The sequence below is a fragment of the Naegleria lovaniensis genome, assembly GCF_003324165.1.
Source record: "Naegleria lovaniensis strain ATCC 30569 chromosome Unknown tig033, whole genome shotgun sequence".
NCBI lineage: Eukaryota > Heterolobosea > Eutetramitea > Acrasida > Naegleriidae > Naegleria > Naegleria lovaniensis.
In genome coordinates this window covers 145,963-159,719 of record NW_025407854.1, presented here as the reverse complement: position 1 = coordinate 159,719, position 13,757 = coordinate 145,963, and the positions used below count along the sequence as shown (strand labels likewise).

General features: G+C 33.5%; 8 protein-coding genes across 8 annotated transcripts; 4 read left to right on the top strand and 4 right to left on the bottom strand.

Moving 5' to 3' along the window:
- Positions 1–75: 75 nt before the first annotated feature.
- Positions 76–798, top strand: C9374_008143 (uncharacterized protein; the record flags this gene model as incomplete). The annotated part of the gene is made up of 1 exon (XM_044698187.1): positions 76–798. One exon carries the CDS (start codon positions 76–78, stop codon positions 796–798), a length of 723 nt encoding a protein of 240 aa, XP_044545766.1.
- Positions 799–934: 136 nt separating this feature from the next.
- On the bottom strand, positions 935–2,845 carry C9374_008142 (uncharacterized protein; the record flags this gene model as incomplete). Its single annotated transcript, XM_044698186.1, has 1 exon — positions 935–2,845. One exon carries the CDS (start codon positions 2,843–2,845, stop codon positions 935–937), a length of 1,911 nt encoding a protein of 636 aa, XP_044545765.1.
- A 225-nt stretch (positions 2,846–3,070) lies between these two features.
- Positions 3,071–4,606, top strand: C9374_008141 (uncharacterized protein; the record flags this gene model as incomplete). The annotated part of the gene is made up of 4 exons (XM_044698185.1): positions 3,071–3,098; positions 3,162–3,352; positions 3,427–3,739; positions 3,966–4,606. The coding sequence occupies 4 exons, from the start codon at positions 3,071–3,073 to the stop codon at positions 4,604–4,606; spliced, it is 1,173 nt and encodes a 390-aa protein (XP_044545764.1).
- A 32-nt stretch (positions 4,607–4,638) lies between these two features.
- On the bottom strand, positions 4,639–5,930 carry C9374_008140 (uncharacterized protein; the record flags this gene model as incomplete). The annotated part of the gene is made up of 2 exons (XM_044698184.1): positions 4,639–5,441; positions 5,498–5,930. 2 exons carry the CDS (start codon positions 5,928–5,930, stop codon positions 4,639–4,641), a joined length of 1,236 nt encoding a protein of 411 aa, XP_044545763.1.
- A 189-nt stretch (positions 5,931–6,119) lies between these two features.
- On the bottom strand, positions 6,120–7,346 carry C9374_008139 (uncharacterized protein; the record flags this gene model as incomplete). Its single annotated transcript, XM_044698182.1, has 3 exons — positions 6,120–6,944; positions 7,074–7,155; positions 7,204–7,346. The coding sequence occupies 3 exons, from the start codon at positions 7,344–7,346 to the stop codon at positions 6,120–6,122; spliced, it is 1,050 nt and encodes a 349-aa protein (XP_044545762.1).
- A 145-nt stretch (positions 7,347–7,491) lies between these two features.
- Positions 7,492–8,045, top strand: C9374_008138 (uncharacterized protein; the record flags this gene model as incomplete). The annotated part of the gene is made up of 2 exons (XM_044698181.1): positions 7,492–7,591; positions 7,711–8,045. The coding sequence occupies 2 exons, from the start codon at positions 7,492–7,494 to the stop codon at positions 8,043–8,045; spliced, it is 435 nt and encodes a 144-aa protein (XP_044545761.1).
- A 2,018-nt stretch (positions 8,046–10,063) lies between these two features.
- Positions 10,064–10,513, top strand: C9374_008137 (uncharacterized protein; the record flags this gene model as incomplete). The annotated part of the gene is made up of 1 exon (XM_044698180.1): positions 10,064–10,513. The coding sequence occupies one exon, from the start codon at positions 10,064–10,066 to the stop codon at positions 10,511–10,513; it is 450 nt and encodes a 149-aa protein (XP_044545760.1).
- Positions 10,514–10,975: 462 nt separating this feature from the next.
- Positions 10,976–13,736, bottom strand: C9374_008136 (uncharacterized protein; the record flags this gene model as incomplete). The annotated part of the gene is made up of 2 exons (XM_044698179.1): positions 10,976–13,579; positions 13,719–13,736. 2 exons carry the CDS (start codon positions 13,734–13,736, stop codon positions 10,976–10,978), a joined length of 2,622 nt encoding a protein of 873 aa, XP_044545759.1.
- Between the last annotated feature and the right edge of the window lie 21 nt (positions 13,737–13,757).

Sequence of the window (13,757 nt, the reverse complement as noted above, 5' to 3'; positions counted from 1 at the left end):
TTCACCACTCGCGTGTTGTTGTAGATTCTTTCAATCAGACGTTGAGTTCTTGGTTCACCACGACGTTAAAAAAAAATGAGTGATGAAAAATACAGAACTGACGAACCACTCACCATCATATTTCCTCTAGATCTTTGGTTGAAAATTGCAATACATTTAGATTTACCAGCACTGAATGCTCTTTCTCAATGTCACTCTCATCTCTTTAATTTCATCATGTGCCGAAATTTGCAGAAAGAAAAGACATTGTTATTTTCATTGAAATGTGTTTTCATTGATAGGGAAAAACAGCAAGAAGATGAGATTTTTCAATGCGTTCAACAATATTTGTGGAAACCATTGTTGATCTATTATTTCCCACTCTTCAACAAGGATCTTAATGTGAAGAATCACATGCTTGTATTGAAGAGAAGAGTCAAGTATATTTCCACAAAAAAACCATACCAAAATGGTAAAATCATGTATTTTCAAAATCATTATGGTCAAATGGTGAGCAAGTTTCCCGAAGCACTTGTCATGGATAACGATTTCGTTCACAATGCAAAGCAATCGGGACTCGTTAAGGATGAAATCTCGGATGGATTTATTGAGAATTGTGAGTGGATTTATAAATGTCCCTTAAATGCAAGTGAATTTGCGAACAAATTTCAACTCAGCGCCAAATGCGATGTCTGTCACAAGATGGTTTACCGAGTCACCACTGTGCAAGACTTTATGTTTCATACGGACCAAGGACATTGTGTTTCTTTCAATACATCGCTTAGTAAACGACCACGAGGAGGTTGTATCATTTATTGAACCACACTGAAGTACGATGATGATTACTTCAAAAGACACTGAATTATGAACCAAATCATCAATGAAATGGTCGTGTACATCCATGAAAATTATTAGTGATAAAAACACAAATGGTCGTGAAGTTCTTGCATCAAAATTAATCATCCACAACTTGATGAATCTGCTTATCTACACGTTTGGTAACGACACAACGTCTCATTGCCATCATATCTGCTACTAATTGATCATCAATCATATCATTTGGTATTTCTTTAAATAATTGCATCATCTTGTACGTATCACGTTGTTGGATATAGGTATTCATTAAAATTTTATAACATGTATAATCTGGTGATTGAATTTGTCTAAATATTTTCTCAACTTTGTGATAAATTCCATGTCGATACAACATGGTCATGATTGTACTTGCAAAATAATTTCTCGTTTTAGTATCCAAATCTTCTAATTTTGAAATTTGTTTAAATAATTTATCCACTTTATCATGCATATTCAATTCAAAATAATAAACAAGTAGTGAATGATAGGTTACTGTATCTGGTTGTGAAATGTAATGTTTAACAAATGATTCAATTCGATCCAATGGAGCTTTTCTTTGAATGAGAGATTGTAAATAAATATTTAAAATATTAATATGACTTTTAGGTATTTGTGAAATAGTTGATGGAATCATTGTAGAATTATTACTACTAGTATTTGTATTAATATGAGTATTCATATTGTTATTACTACTAGTATTTGTATTGATATGAGTATTCATATTAGTATTGATATGAGTATTCATATTAGTATTCATATGAGTATTCATATTAGTATTCATATTGTTATTAGTATTCATATGAGTATTGATAAGAGTAGAAGTATTCATTTTAGTACTACTAGAACTCGTAAAATCATGAGTAAATATATATTTTGAAACACGTTTAAATGTAGCATCTAACAATCCATATTCCTTGTTCTTTAACATTCCATGCATTCTAAATGCAACAACAACGGTGAATATTTGTTGTAAATATTCATATTCATCCATTTGTATGCGATTCGCTGAAACGTATTCTGTTTTGACCATTTCGCATAAATCCATTAATAGAGAGGAAGATGATACATGTTCAGATGGATTCATTCCCTTCTGAATACCATTGGTATTCTCAAAAGTATGATCACTTGTTGTTGATTCAATAGTACCCACAGATTCATCATTGTTCTTCTTTTGAATAGATTCAATATTCAATAACTTGTAATTGATGGATGAATAGTGTTCTTGTATTTTGTGGAATAATCCCTTCTTGGAATATGTTCTCATTAATTCTACATAACATGCTTCATCTGGTTTTGTAATTTTGCTAAATAATTGTTCTGCATTCTCAACCATACCCTTATCAGCATAGGCTCCTAACAATATGGTAAAACATTTTTTGTCTGGACTCTTTAACTTTCTAAATAAAAATTCAGTTTTTGAAACATCTCCTTTTTTAGCATATGCAAGCATTAAGGTATGAATAATAAGATCCTTTTCAGCGTCAATTTCTTCCTTTTCTTTGATCGAGAATGTTTCTGAAGGTTTAATAGAAGCAAGTAATTCTAATACTTTACGAACATCTCCTTTACGAGCATGACTGAGAATTTCATTTCGGACAGTATCTGAAATGAATGATTTGGAAGGCTCGATCGAGAAATTAAATTGAACATTTTTATATAAATAGTAATCATTTTCGGAACGAGAAGGATGGGTCATGACTTTGGTTGGATGGTTTGTTTTGTAATTATTGTATATTCTTGATGTGAGGTTGTTATTTTCTGATGAATGGATCGAATGATGAATAGTACTACTTTCGGACTGCTGTGGATGAGCCTTGTCATTGGATGATTTTTCATTGTTGTTATTTCGAGTCGTGGCGTTGGGTGTATGATTCGTATTGGTGGTAGTAGAAGTGTTGATATTTCGTCGGGTGATGAAACTAGTCGTACGAAATTGAAAAGAGAGAGAATGGTTGAAACATTTTCGGGTCAAAGAAGTGGAGTGCACGAGTGGACTCGTGGATGTTCTCATTTTTTTCAATTCTTGTTGACCACTGCCTATAACACTCATTCGAAAGTATGAACAGGAATGAAAATCCAACGTTAAGATGGAACACAACACACTTGTGTCTATTTCTTCACTTTCATGAAACTCCTGAACCACATGTATCTCCGAACCACCATTGTTCACTCATCCAAACAAAAAAAATACGTCCAACACCACAATCACCTCCTCCGAATCGTATTCGAGAAGAAAATGGATCACAACAATGAGAGACTGAGTGGTAGGTGTGTGATGATGATTGAATAATGGAAGTATATCATCTCATCAACATTGAAATCTATAGAACCCATCGATCAGCTCAACAATCGTTCATCGAGTATTCTTGTCGTCATGATGGACTTTTTCAAAGAATTATTCAATTCTTCTTTTAAAAAGAAATCCAAATGGTTTTCCATGTATTATTTATTTGATTGGATTTTATCATTCATTGGAGTCATTGTCATTGAATTAGTATTTGGAGCTTATTTTGGAGGGGTGAGTATGAGAATTTCTATATATGTATTATGTAATATTTTATGGAATGGATCAAAATATACAACAACAATCAGATTGAACCACCACAACGATATGCAGTTTATAAAGATATGACCGATTCCACTATTTCATTTCCAAATTTAGAAAGTATCGTACCTGATTACATGCTCATTTCTTTGAATACACTCATACCTATTATATTGATATTAATATTTCAAATTAAATATAAAAGTATTCATGACATTCATCATGGAATATTAACATGGTTTGAAACATTTGCATTAACGATTTGTGTGACAGATGTGATGAAAGTAGGAGCTGGAAGATTGAGACCTGATTTTTTGAGTCGATGTATACCATCACCATTGGATGGGAAATGTACAAATGGTGAGTGTGTGTGTGTGTTCATCATGATTTTGTATTTCTAATGAGGTGATTTATTATCATTTCAAATTTTTATTTATTTTTTAATTTCATATTTTATTATTTTTTTAATTTCATATTTATTATTTTTTTAATTTCATATTTCATTCATTTCAAACTTTTAATGTTCATTTAATGAATCAATGGAATATTATTGTGGATATTTTCAATGAAAATAATTGACTCATAGATAATCTTTCATTGGTTCGAGATGGTAAATTATCATTTCCAAGTGGACATTCTTCTCTCAGTTTTGCATGCATGATGTTTTGTGTCTTGTACATGATGAGCAAATTTAAAATTTATAGTTCACAACAAGTGATCAGTCCTACTAATAATACCACTACGACGACAAAGATGGCTACTAGCAGTACTACTACTACTACGAATACTGTCAATACAATCTCTTCGTATGGTGGAAATGCATCATTATGGAAATTACTTGTGTGTCTTTCTCCATTAGCACTTGCTGCATTTATTGCCATTTCAAGAACATTGGATTATCATCATAATTTTAGTGACATTTTAGGTGGATGTGTGTTGGGATTATTCATTGCACCATGTTGTTATTTTTTGAATTATCCATCTCTCTTTGCATTGAATTGTGATGTTCCATTGAATCGATATTATTTGAATGTGATGGTTGATTCATATGCTCTGAGTGAAGAAGAACATGTTCGTACATTGGAAACAACAACAAACCACACACAAGATGAAAATATTCTTGTATTGCACAATGTTCCAAATCAAACCATAACAGGAGGTAGCGCAAATAGGAGCAATGGTGCAATGACCAAGAGATCTCTATCCGTTCAAGATCAAGTGGTTTAAAAAAATATTATTTCATGATTGGAACACTTGTTTTATAAAATCACACAACAATGATGAGAAATATCTTGCTTCACTTTTCCATCTGGTTTCTTTTGTGTCGAAAAATGTTCAATTCTTGGAGTGTTGTTGTGTAATGTCTTGTCCTCTTTCAGTGGTAATGCATCTTGAACTGATTCTTTTTCTTGTTGAAGAGAAGATTCAACATTGGAGAGATTAGGTTTCAATTCATTCATGTCGTCTGCAACTTCTTGTTTGGACTCCTCATTGGTGCATTCATCCTTTTTGGAGTCTTGAATCATTGGTTGTTTTCTTTGGTGTGGTTTGGAATAGAGTGTGGAAGGAGCAGATTTCGTTTGTCTCTTCTTGACCTTAATATAATTTGAAAGAATATGCTTGGAGTTTGGTTGATGATTGAAAGAGGTAGTATTTTGAAGATCATTGACTGGCTGTTCGTGATCATTCACTTGTAATTCTTCATCCCCACATTGACTTGGAAATGATAACTTTCTTTCAATATTGTTTTCATCATTGCTCGAAGTGTCCGACAGAGTAAATAAATTATCAAATTTGAGTTGAGATTCACTTTTAGTTTTCCTTAAAGTGAGTGTTGAACGTTCAATGGGTGTTACTTTGTTGACAATTTTCAATGTCTTGAATGGTGGTGGTGTCTTGATCAATGGTTCATCATTGTAATCTCTTACTTGTTCATTACTCTCCACTTGCTTGAATTTCACATTGGCATGTAAACAATAAGGACAATCTTTATGACTTTCTAATAATTCTTCCATACAATATTTACAAATGTACTGTGAACAACACTCCACTTTGAATATAACTGTCATGAGTGAGTTATATTTTTACACGTTTAAAAACAATTGAGAATTCACTTACATTTGAAATACATCATACAAATAGGACAATAATATCGAAATGCTTCCTTTTCTCTTGAATCTTTGGGTGTGTGTTCGAGACCATTCTTGATTCTTGAAAAATGAATATTTTGACCATTCGATGAATTCTTTGCTGTGGTCGAATAATAGAGATTGGTGTGAGGGTTCGAATGAGAAGTATCGAGTATTCGATTCGAAGATATAATAGGATTCGATGATGTTGCTGCTACATGGAGGTGTGATGATGAATGGGAGGAATGTTGTGGATTCCGTGAATGATGACCAATATTGTTGGCAGACGAGGATGAATTTCCTCTCAGACTTGGATTCGGATGTGTGGTTGTTGTGGTCATGGAACTTCGATAATGTCCAGATTGATGTGAGAAACCTCGTAATGGCATTACGGAAACACCTGCTGCTGTAGAAGATGACATTTTTTTGTGTTTGATGGGTGAGCCTTAAATGAGTGGTGGCGGGAAGTGAGGGCGGATTGCAATAACGGTTTATTAAGGTGGGAAAGTTGAATGTTGTTTTAGAATGATTCAATGGTTGTTGGTTGTGATAAAGCTGTGCATTATAGTCCTTTATGAAGAGTGTTCCAAGTCAGAGTGAATCTTATTTCACTACACATTGGTACTAGCACCATCACTACTCGTGCTGGGCTCATGACTTGTCAAAGATGATGTTGCATCATCGGTGTTGGTAGAAGCAGCATTACCACTAGTGGCATTGGCACTATCATTTCGATTCGATTCTGAATTTGCCATAGTAGTATCAGTACTACCACTCAAATGACTACTAGTACTACTACTACTAGCATGACTATTACCATTATTATTATTACTAGTACTACTACTACCACTTGAACCACCACTCGTACCAGCACCCATACCACCACTACTTGAACCACCACTCGCACCCTCAATCATTGCAAAAGGTAATTTACTTTTTGGTTGTTGAAGTGCATAGAGAGAGGAAATCATTTTAGAAATCTTTTCATTCTCTTCATGAGTGGTTTTAAATACTTCATCTCGTTCCCATCCATGTGGTAATTGCATATTAATATATTGACTTGTTGAGAGATAAATACATGCTGCTGCAATCTTTCTAGGAGGATATTGTAAACATAAATGTGTTTGAAAACTATCATTTACAAAATTCCAAGCGTATTGAGCCAATTCTTTAGATTTATCTTTGTATTTTTCATCTTTTTTTAAATTATAAATATAATGCATGACTGATTTGTATGGATGTTCAATTTTAAAATCAAAATTCAATAATTTAAGTAGTAATTTCTCTTTTTCAATAATATCTTTGGTTAAATTATCAATTTCATTTGGAGAATATTTAATTTTTCTGACATGTTCTGTAGATTCAATAATATTTTTGATTTTTTTAGGTGTTTCTTCGACTTTACCTGCTAAAAATAGACATGCAGCAGCAACGGTCTGAGTTTGAGAGTAGCATGTGTTCGAATATCATGATGGTAGTGATGATGATGATCATTCGGAATGTGTATAGTTAGATTCAAAGATGATACGATGGGGTTATTCGGAATGTGTATCACCAATACTTACAAATCGATCATGTTTTTGAAATTCATATTTAGCATAGAATCTATGAAAGAATACTAGACTCGTAGCAATGGTCAGTTGAGGACTATTCAACAATCATCATGATGCCACCAATGAAAATCATCAAACATACACTTTTAAATGTATTCCAGCTTGTTGTATAAATGATGCTGTGGATCTTCGATATTCCGCTTCTTGTTCTTTGTTGAGAGGATTATTCTCGGCGTGTAAGGATGGAAGAAATGAAAGTTCGTGCTCACTAAAATACCAATTCATTTTTTTTTTAGTATGTTGGTGGTGCCAGCAGCATACCCATTTTTTGTAACGGCCAACGATCGAGCAAGAAGAGCCACGTTGGTTTGATTAAAAAAATAAGCCAAATCCGAATTCATTCATCATCATCATCAACTCTCTTATCATCATGGTCTATATCAATAACAAACACGAATTCATCACAAAAGTATCGCAATTATATTCTGAAACAAAGGATAAACATTCGATATGGATGACTTTTAAAAAGTGTATGTAAATATATTTAGAATTCAATAACATTTTCAAAAACATTTTCATACATTCCATCGTAATTTAAATTTCAATCCGAATGACTACCACCACCACATCATGTAATCTGAAATATTAGATACTCCGAAAGAACAAAAACCAAAATCTGAAAAACAACAACATTTCTCAAAGAAATCATCCAGTGGAATTAAAAAGAAACAACCACATCATGAAGGATGTCTCATTCGTGTGACCAATGGTAAAGATAAGAAATATTCCACCATTGTATTATATAAGGATTTGGCAACATTTCAAAGTAATTTATTTAATATTTTGAGAGATCATTTGAGTGCATCCTTGAAACAGCCTGCAACAACAAGTACGACTACAACAACATTACCTGCCATTTCAACAACACCAATTCACGAAAGCAAGACAGATAAAAAGAAGAAGAAAAAGAAGGCTGACCTTTAATAAATTAAGATACTCAATGAGATCATTCCTTGGATGAATTCCACTGTTTGTAAAATGAAAATTTAATGGTCATTTTTCTTCAAACCACAAACCTCGCATTTAAATCACGATACCACAAACACAAGAGCCCACTCAAAGGCCATTCTTTAAATCGCTGGACCAAACCACAATCCCGAAATCTTTAACACACCGCAATGGGCTAGTTATTGGCTTCTGGTGTGGTTTGGAATACCTCCATAGATAGAGCTTGTGTAGATATCACACTTAAATGGATACCTACCGTCTAGATATGTCATATCTTGTTCTTTTTTTATGTTTACAAACATGAGGGATTTTCAGCTATGGCTTCGATAAATAATCGCGAGTTTGTTTATATATGTCATGGTCTCTTTGAGTTTCACGCTTAGGACATCATGTATCTATTTCTCTCCCAAGAAGACGAAAACAATAAGGTTGACTAAAAGTATGGCTAAAAAATGTCAACAAATCCACAACCAAAACAGCTCTAAAGAGCAAACTAACACCACTGCTGCAGCTTCCCAACAGTCTGACACCACAACAACACCCTCCCTTCCCTCTCTTTATATATTTAGAATTCAACAACACTTTGTGTTGTATTAATTGGCTTTTGCCTTACGTATCATTGATTTGCTCAGTGATTTCCTTTGGCCTTATTATTGATGGGTTTTCCCACGATCTTTGTTAATTTTTTATCCGTCGCTGATTGCTCAACGATGTTTCGTCGCATTATGTTTTTAAAGGAACATGGTTTATATCAATTTCTTATTTTACAAACTGTTGTTGAGCTCACTTTTTATGATCGCTTGTGGTGAAGTAGACTTGAATATTCTTGATTTGTTTCAAAATTAACAATTTGTTGATGATTTGATTGGAGAGGTGTTATGTAACCTCAAACAATAATAGATTAATACCAATGGGTTAGTTGCTGTCTCCTCTCCAGGAAGTGTCATTGTTCGCAAGATCGAATAAATTAAAATTAATTTGTGTATTCATAGTTAGGGAGGGTATTGTTGTGGTTCAACTATTGTTTCAACAAATTTTCTAATCAAATATTGTTAAGGATAGTGATAATATAAGTTATAATAAATATATGTTTGGTGTTTAAAGTGATACTGGTTGTGGGTTGTAACACCTAACTAAGTACTGAGCACTCTTCATTAGTTACTGCTTCAGATCGTCGATTGGATGGTATTGTACTGTCAATAATAATAAACGTTGGAGAGAGATTTCAAGTACAGAGTAATGATAAGATGGTGTTTCTTCGGACGAACGTCCTGATGTAAAGTGTCTTTGGGACAAATTCAATGCTGATGAAATTTTTATGGATCAATGCTTGCTGCGTGGTTTTGGCTCTTCTGGTGATGTTGCAAGGCCTCATGAATTGTTGTGCTAACGGTCTTCTTCCCAAGACAACAAAACATCGACTTCGATTTGTTCCAACTTTCAGTGGAACAGTGGAGGATTTTTATTTTTGGATCAGGATCAATCGAATCCTTCAGTTTCATGATCGGCTGAGGATGTGTGGGCTCTGGCTGCGGATTTGTATGGGCCTTCGTATTACTGTCCATCTCAAACAGCAGTGAGCCCATTTTAGAGAAGAGATTTTTCAACAAACTGATGCATGCAAGACTTCTAATGCATTAGTCAAGAAGAAGTAACTTGGGATTTGAGCAACAGATCGAATGCCATACCATGAAAGAATGGGGAAAGGTTTTGGAGAAAATAGCAGGAAAACAGTATTCTTATGCATCTAATATTATCACAATTCACTTACAAGTGTGCGACATTGGCACAATACAAATTGCTTTATTTTAAAAGCTGTTCCAAAATCAAAGTATACTGCAAAAGATATTGACACATGGCTCTCTCTGATCACTCAAAGATTACGAAACCAGAATATCTATGCATGATTTATATCATCAGACTTCGCAAGTGAACACCAAGCATGTTTAGGAAATCAATTTGCAAAGTTACGAGAACAAAAGTCAACGGTTACAATGTTCACTCCTTTTGATTGTGTGCAGATTGATCTAACTCAAGTCAACAATATTTTAATTCCCATCCCAGATATAAGACATCTACACCGTAATTTAGTTAATCAATTACTTAGCCCAAAACGACTGAATATCACTGGAGTCCATCCATGCTGTTTCTTTGACATCACTCAACTACAAAACTCATATTCTATTGCTAATTTTCAAGACAAGCAGAATCAAGGACGAGCTGATTTCTCAATTTCAGAAAAATTACTTTCTGAATTGCGAAAGAATGAAGATGCCATTAGATTGGTACACATGTTGGACGCTATAAGAGATATTGTGGAATCTATCAGAAACACAGAGTTAAGTCATTTTGAACGACCCAGACGAGTAGTTTCAGGAGGATTCTTTATTTTACTTCAATACAACAATACAACTTTGCAACTTTTAACAAAATCCCATTTTTGATTAGGAATCTTGCTCGGTTTTATCAAATTCCTTCAGAACGCCACATGCACTAAATTTTACAAGAAGAGTTCAGAGCAACCTGCAACAAATTTTTAATGTGAACATTGAGTGAATCCAATTATGTAAGACCAAGTGCACAAACAATAATGATCACCATTGAAGAAAAACAATATAACATACAACAGTTACTTCGACATGTAACCAAAGCAGAACGGATTTCTTATGACGTCTCTCGAGCTCGACGATTCGACAAAACGAGTCAGATGATTTGAAGCAGTCGAGATTTTACTCGATACTATGAGGAATTAGCGGAGTTTCCATCAAAACAAAAGCAGTTTTCGAGCACTGAATAAAGTTTTTCAAAATCCTTGTTGTTTACATTATCGAAATATTAAATTCCCGTTATTAAGGATGTTGAAAAATTAAGAATAAAAGTCATATCAGTCACTTGTTCAACTTTCGTCACTCAAAATTAATGGAGTGTTTTACTAGTAATTTCTCATACTTGTCCTTAATTTGGATCAAGTTAGCAATATCTTCCTTCAAGTTGTCATTTTCTTGTTTCATTATTCTATTCTCTTTCATAATCTTTTCAATAAATGAAGGCTGATATTGTTTTAAGATACTCAAATCAAGAGAGGAAAAATCTGGATTAGTATCTCCTTCTTCAAGTGAATGTTTCACAGCTTGCAAAATTGGAATATATTTCACACAATCTCTTCGAGTTTCAATATCTTTCTGAATCATGGTAATCAAACATCTTCCAAAAATATCATTCACTTTCCATGAAGGATCAATATGTTTATCCAATTCCTTGAAAAGGGCATGATGTAATTTGGATTCTCCATGAGAATATGTAACAACTACATGAAAATATGATCCATATTCTGAAAAGTAATTCATACCATCAGTATTGGTTGTTCCATATAAATCTTGTTCTTTTGAGTTTAAATATGTTCCATCAAGTAGCAATGAACAATTGGTTAACATTCTCATGAACATACATCCCAAAGAAAACACATCACAATATCTCGATACTGTGGTATTATTTATGATTTCAGAAACCTGATCGTGATGAACTTCAGGTGCCATATATAAATACGTTCCAACATTCATAGTCACAGCGTGTCGATATTGAATATTTCGACAATTATCTAAATCGATTAATTTAGGTTTTCCATCTTGTGTGAGAATAATATTCTCTGGTTTCAAATCTCTGTGCGAAATTTCCATTCCATGTAAAACAGTTACTGCTTCAAGAATATCAATAAAACAATTCAAAATCCAAATTAAGTCTTGTTTCAAAAGAAACTTGGTTTCAGATTTCAAAATCTTTTTGGAATGAATAGACTGAATTTCATCTTTCAATGTTCCTTGTCCCATTTCCATGATAATATATGGGTAATGAAATCCATTCCATTCTACTGTTTCACATTTAATACACTTAACAACATGCCCCTTCACACGTGGATCGTTTAACACTTTAAATTGTTCTTTGGCTCTTTGATTATCCTGAGTTGCTTCAATAGAGAATTTACAAGCAACCAATCCATGACTCTCATACAAACATTTCAGTACAACACCTTGTGCACCCATTCCTAACAATGAAATGAAATGAATAGCTTTGAAATGAGGTTGAGATTTCATAATTTGACAACATTGTCGGATTTTATCCAGCTCCATATAACGTTTGGAAAGATTTTGGGCAGTCAATTGTTGAATGGAAGTGAGGTGAGGAAATTTTTCCACGTTTTTCCAATCCTTCAAAAATTTCACAACAATGTCAAAACATGATTCTGTTAACTTTTGAATTGGAAAATGTTGCACAATTTTGTCCACAATTTTTTGGAGTTGCTTGTAAGGAGTTGATTTGACAGCACTCAATAAATGGTCCACCAAACCATGAATAGTGTCGCTAAATAAATAATAATCAGTCGTGTGTTGAATTGTCTGATGATTAAAAATTGCATTCAGATCGATTTGATGAGACGTTATAAATTTGTGAAATGATTTCAGTAATGCAAATTCTATCACCGTTTCTTTTGGATAATTTGATGTTAGCGTAAAGAATGCTTTGGAAGGTTTGAGGTTCAAATATAAATAGAGTTCCAATGCATTCTGGTCTAAAATGTAGTGATTAGAATAATAGTCAATAATTTCATCGAAATTGAAGACGAATGAATAGTATTTTGCGCCTTCTTTAAATGTAGTATTAGTTATTTCTGTCTCTTTTTGAAGAGAAGGTTTGAGTAAGAGAAATGCTTTGATATTTCTAGAAATTCCTTGCTTAGCTTTTTCTACAGTGCCAAATAAATGTTCTTGAATGTACTCTTTGATATTATTGTTTTCGTTTTTGATTTCCAATAACCAATCAATATTGCATTGCAATTCTTTAGAAGTAAATTGAACTGCATTTGCATTTTGTTTTACTGCTTCTAACACTATCTCACGATCATTCTTCAATTCTTGAGAAGCGTATTCAAGCACCAATCCATTTTGTTTCACTATTTGGAGAACAAAATTTCGATCTTCCTGAAGAGAAGGTTTGAGTAAGAGAAATGCTTTGATATTTCTAGAAATTCCTTGCTTGGCTTTTTCTACAGTGCCAAATAAATGTTCTTGAATGTACTCTTTGATATTATTGTTTTCGTTTTTGATTTCCAATAACCAATCAATATTGCGTTGCAATTCTTTAGAAGCGCATACAAATGCATCTTCATTTTGTTTTACTGCTTCTAACACTATCTCACGATCATTCTTCAATTCTTGAGAAACAAATAAAAGTGCATCCCCATTTTGATTCACAGCTTTCAATACAATTTCTCGATCATTTCTCAATTCTTGAGAGGCAAACTGAAGCGCAGATCCATTTTGATTCACAGCTTTCAATACAATTTCTCGATCATTTCTCAATTCTTGAGAAGCATGTTGAAGCGCCCATCCATTTTGATTCACCGCTTCTAGTACAACCTCTCGATCATTTCTCAATTCTTGAGAAGCATATTGAAATGCAGATCCATATTTTTTCACTGCTTCTAACACAATCTCTCGATCGTTTCGAAATTCCTGAGAAGCAAGGAGAAGCGTAAATTCATCTTGTTTCGCTTGTTGGAGCACAAAACGTCTATCCTTCCCTTCCAAATACCACCAATCACGATCAAGAATTTGTAAAATTCCAATGGTTGCTCTGATGAAAAAAACCTACCCACCAACAGTCGTTCATTTTTTTGTTATTGACTACCAT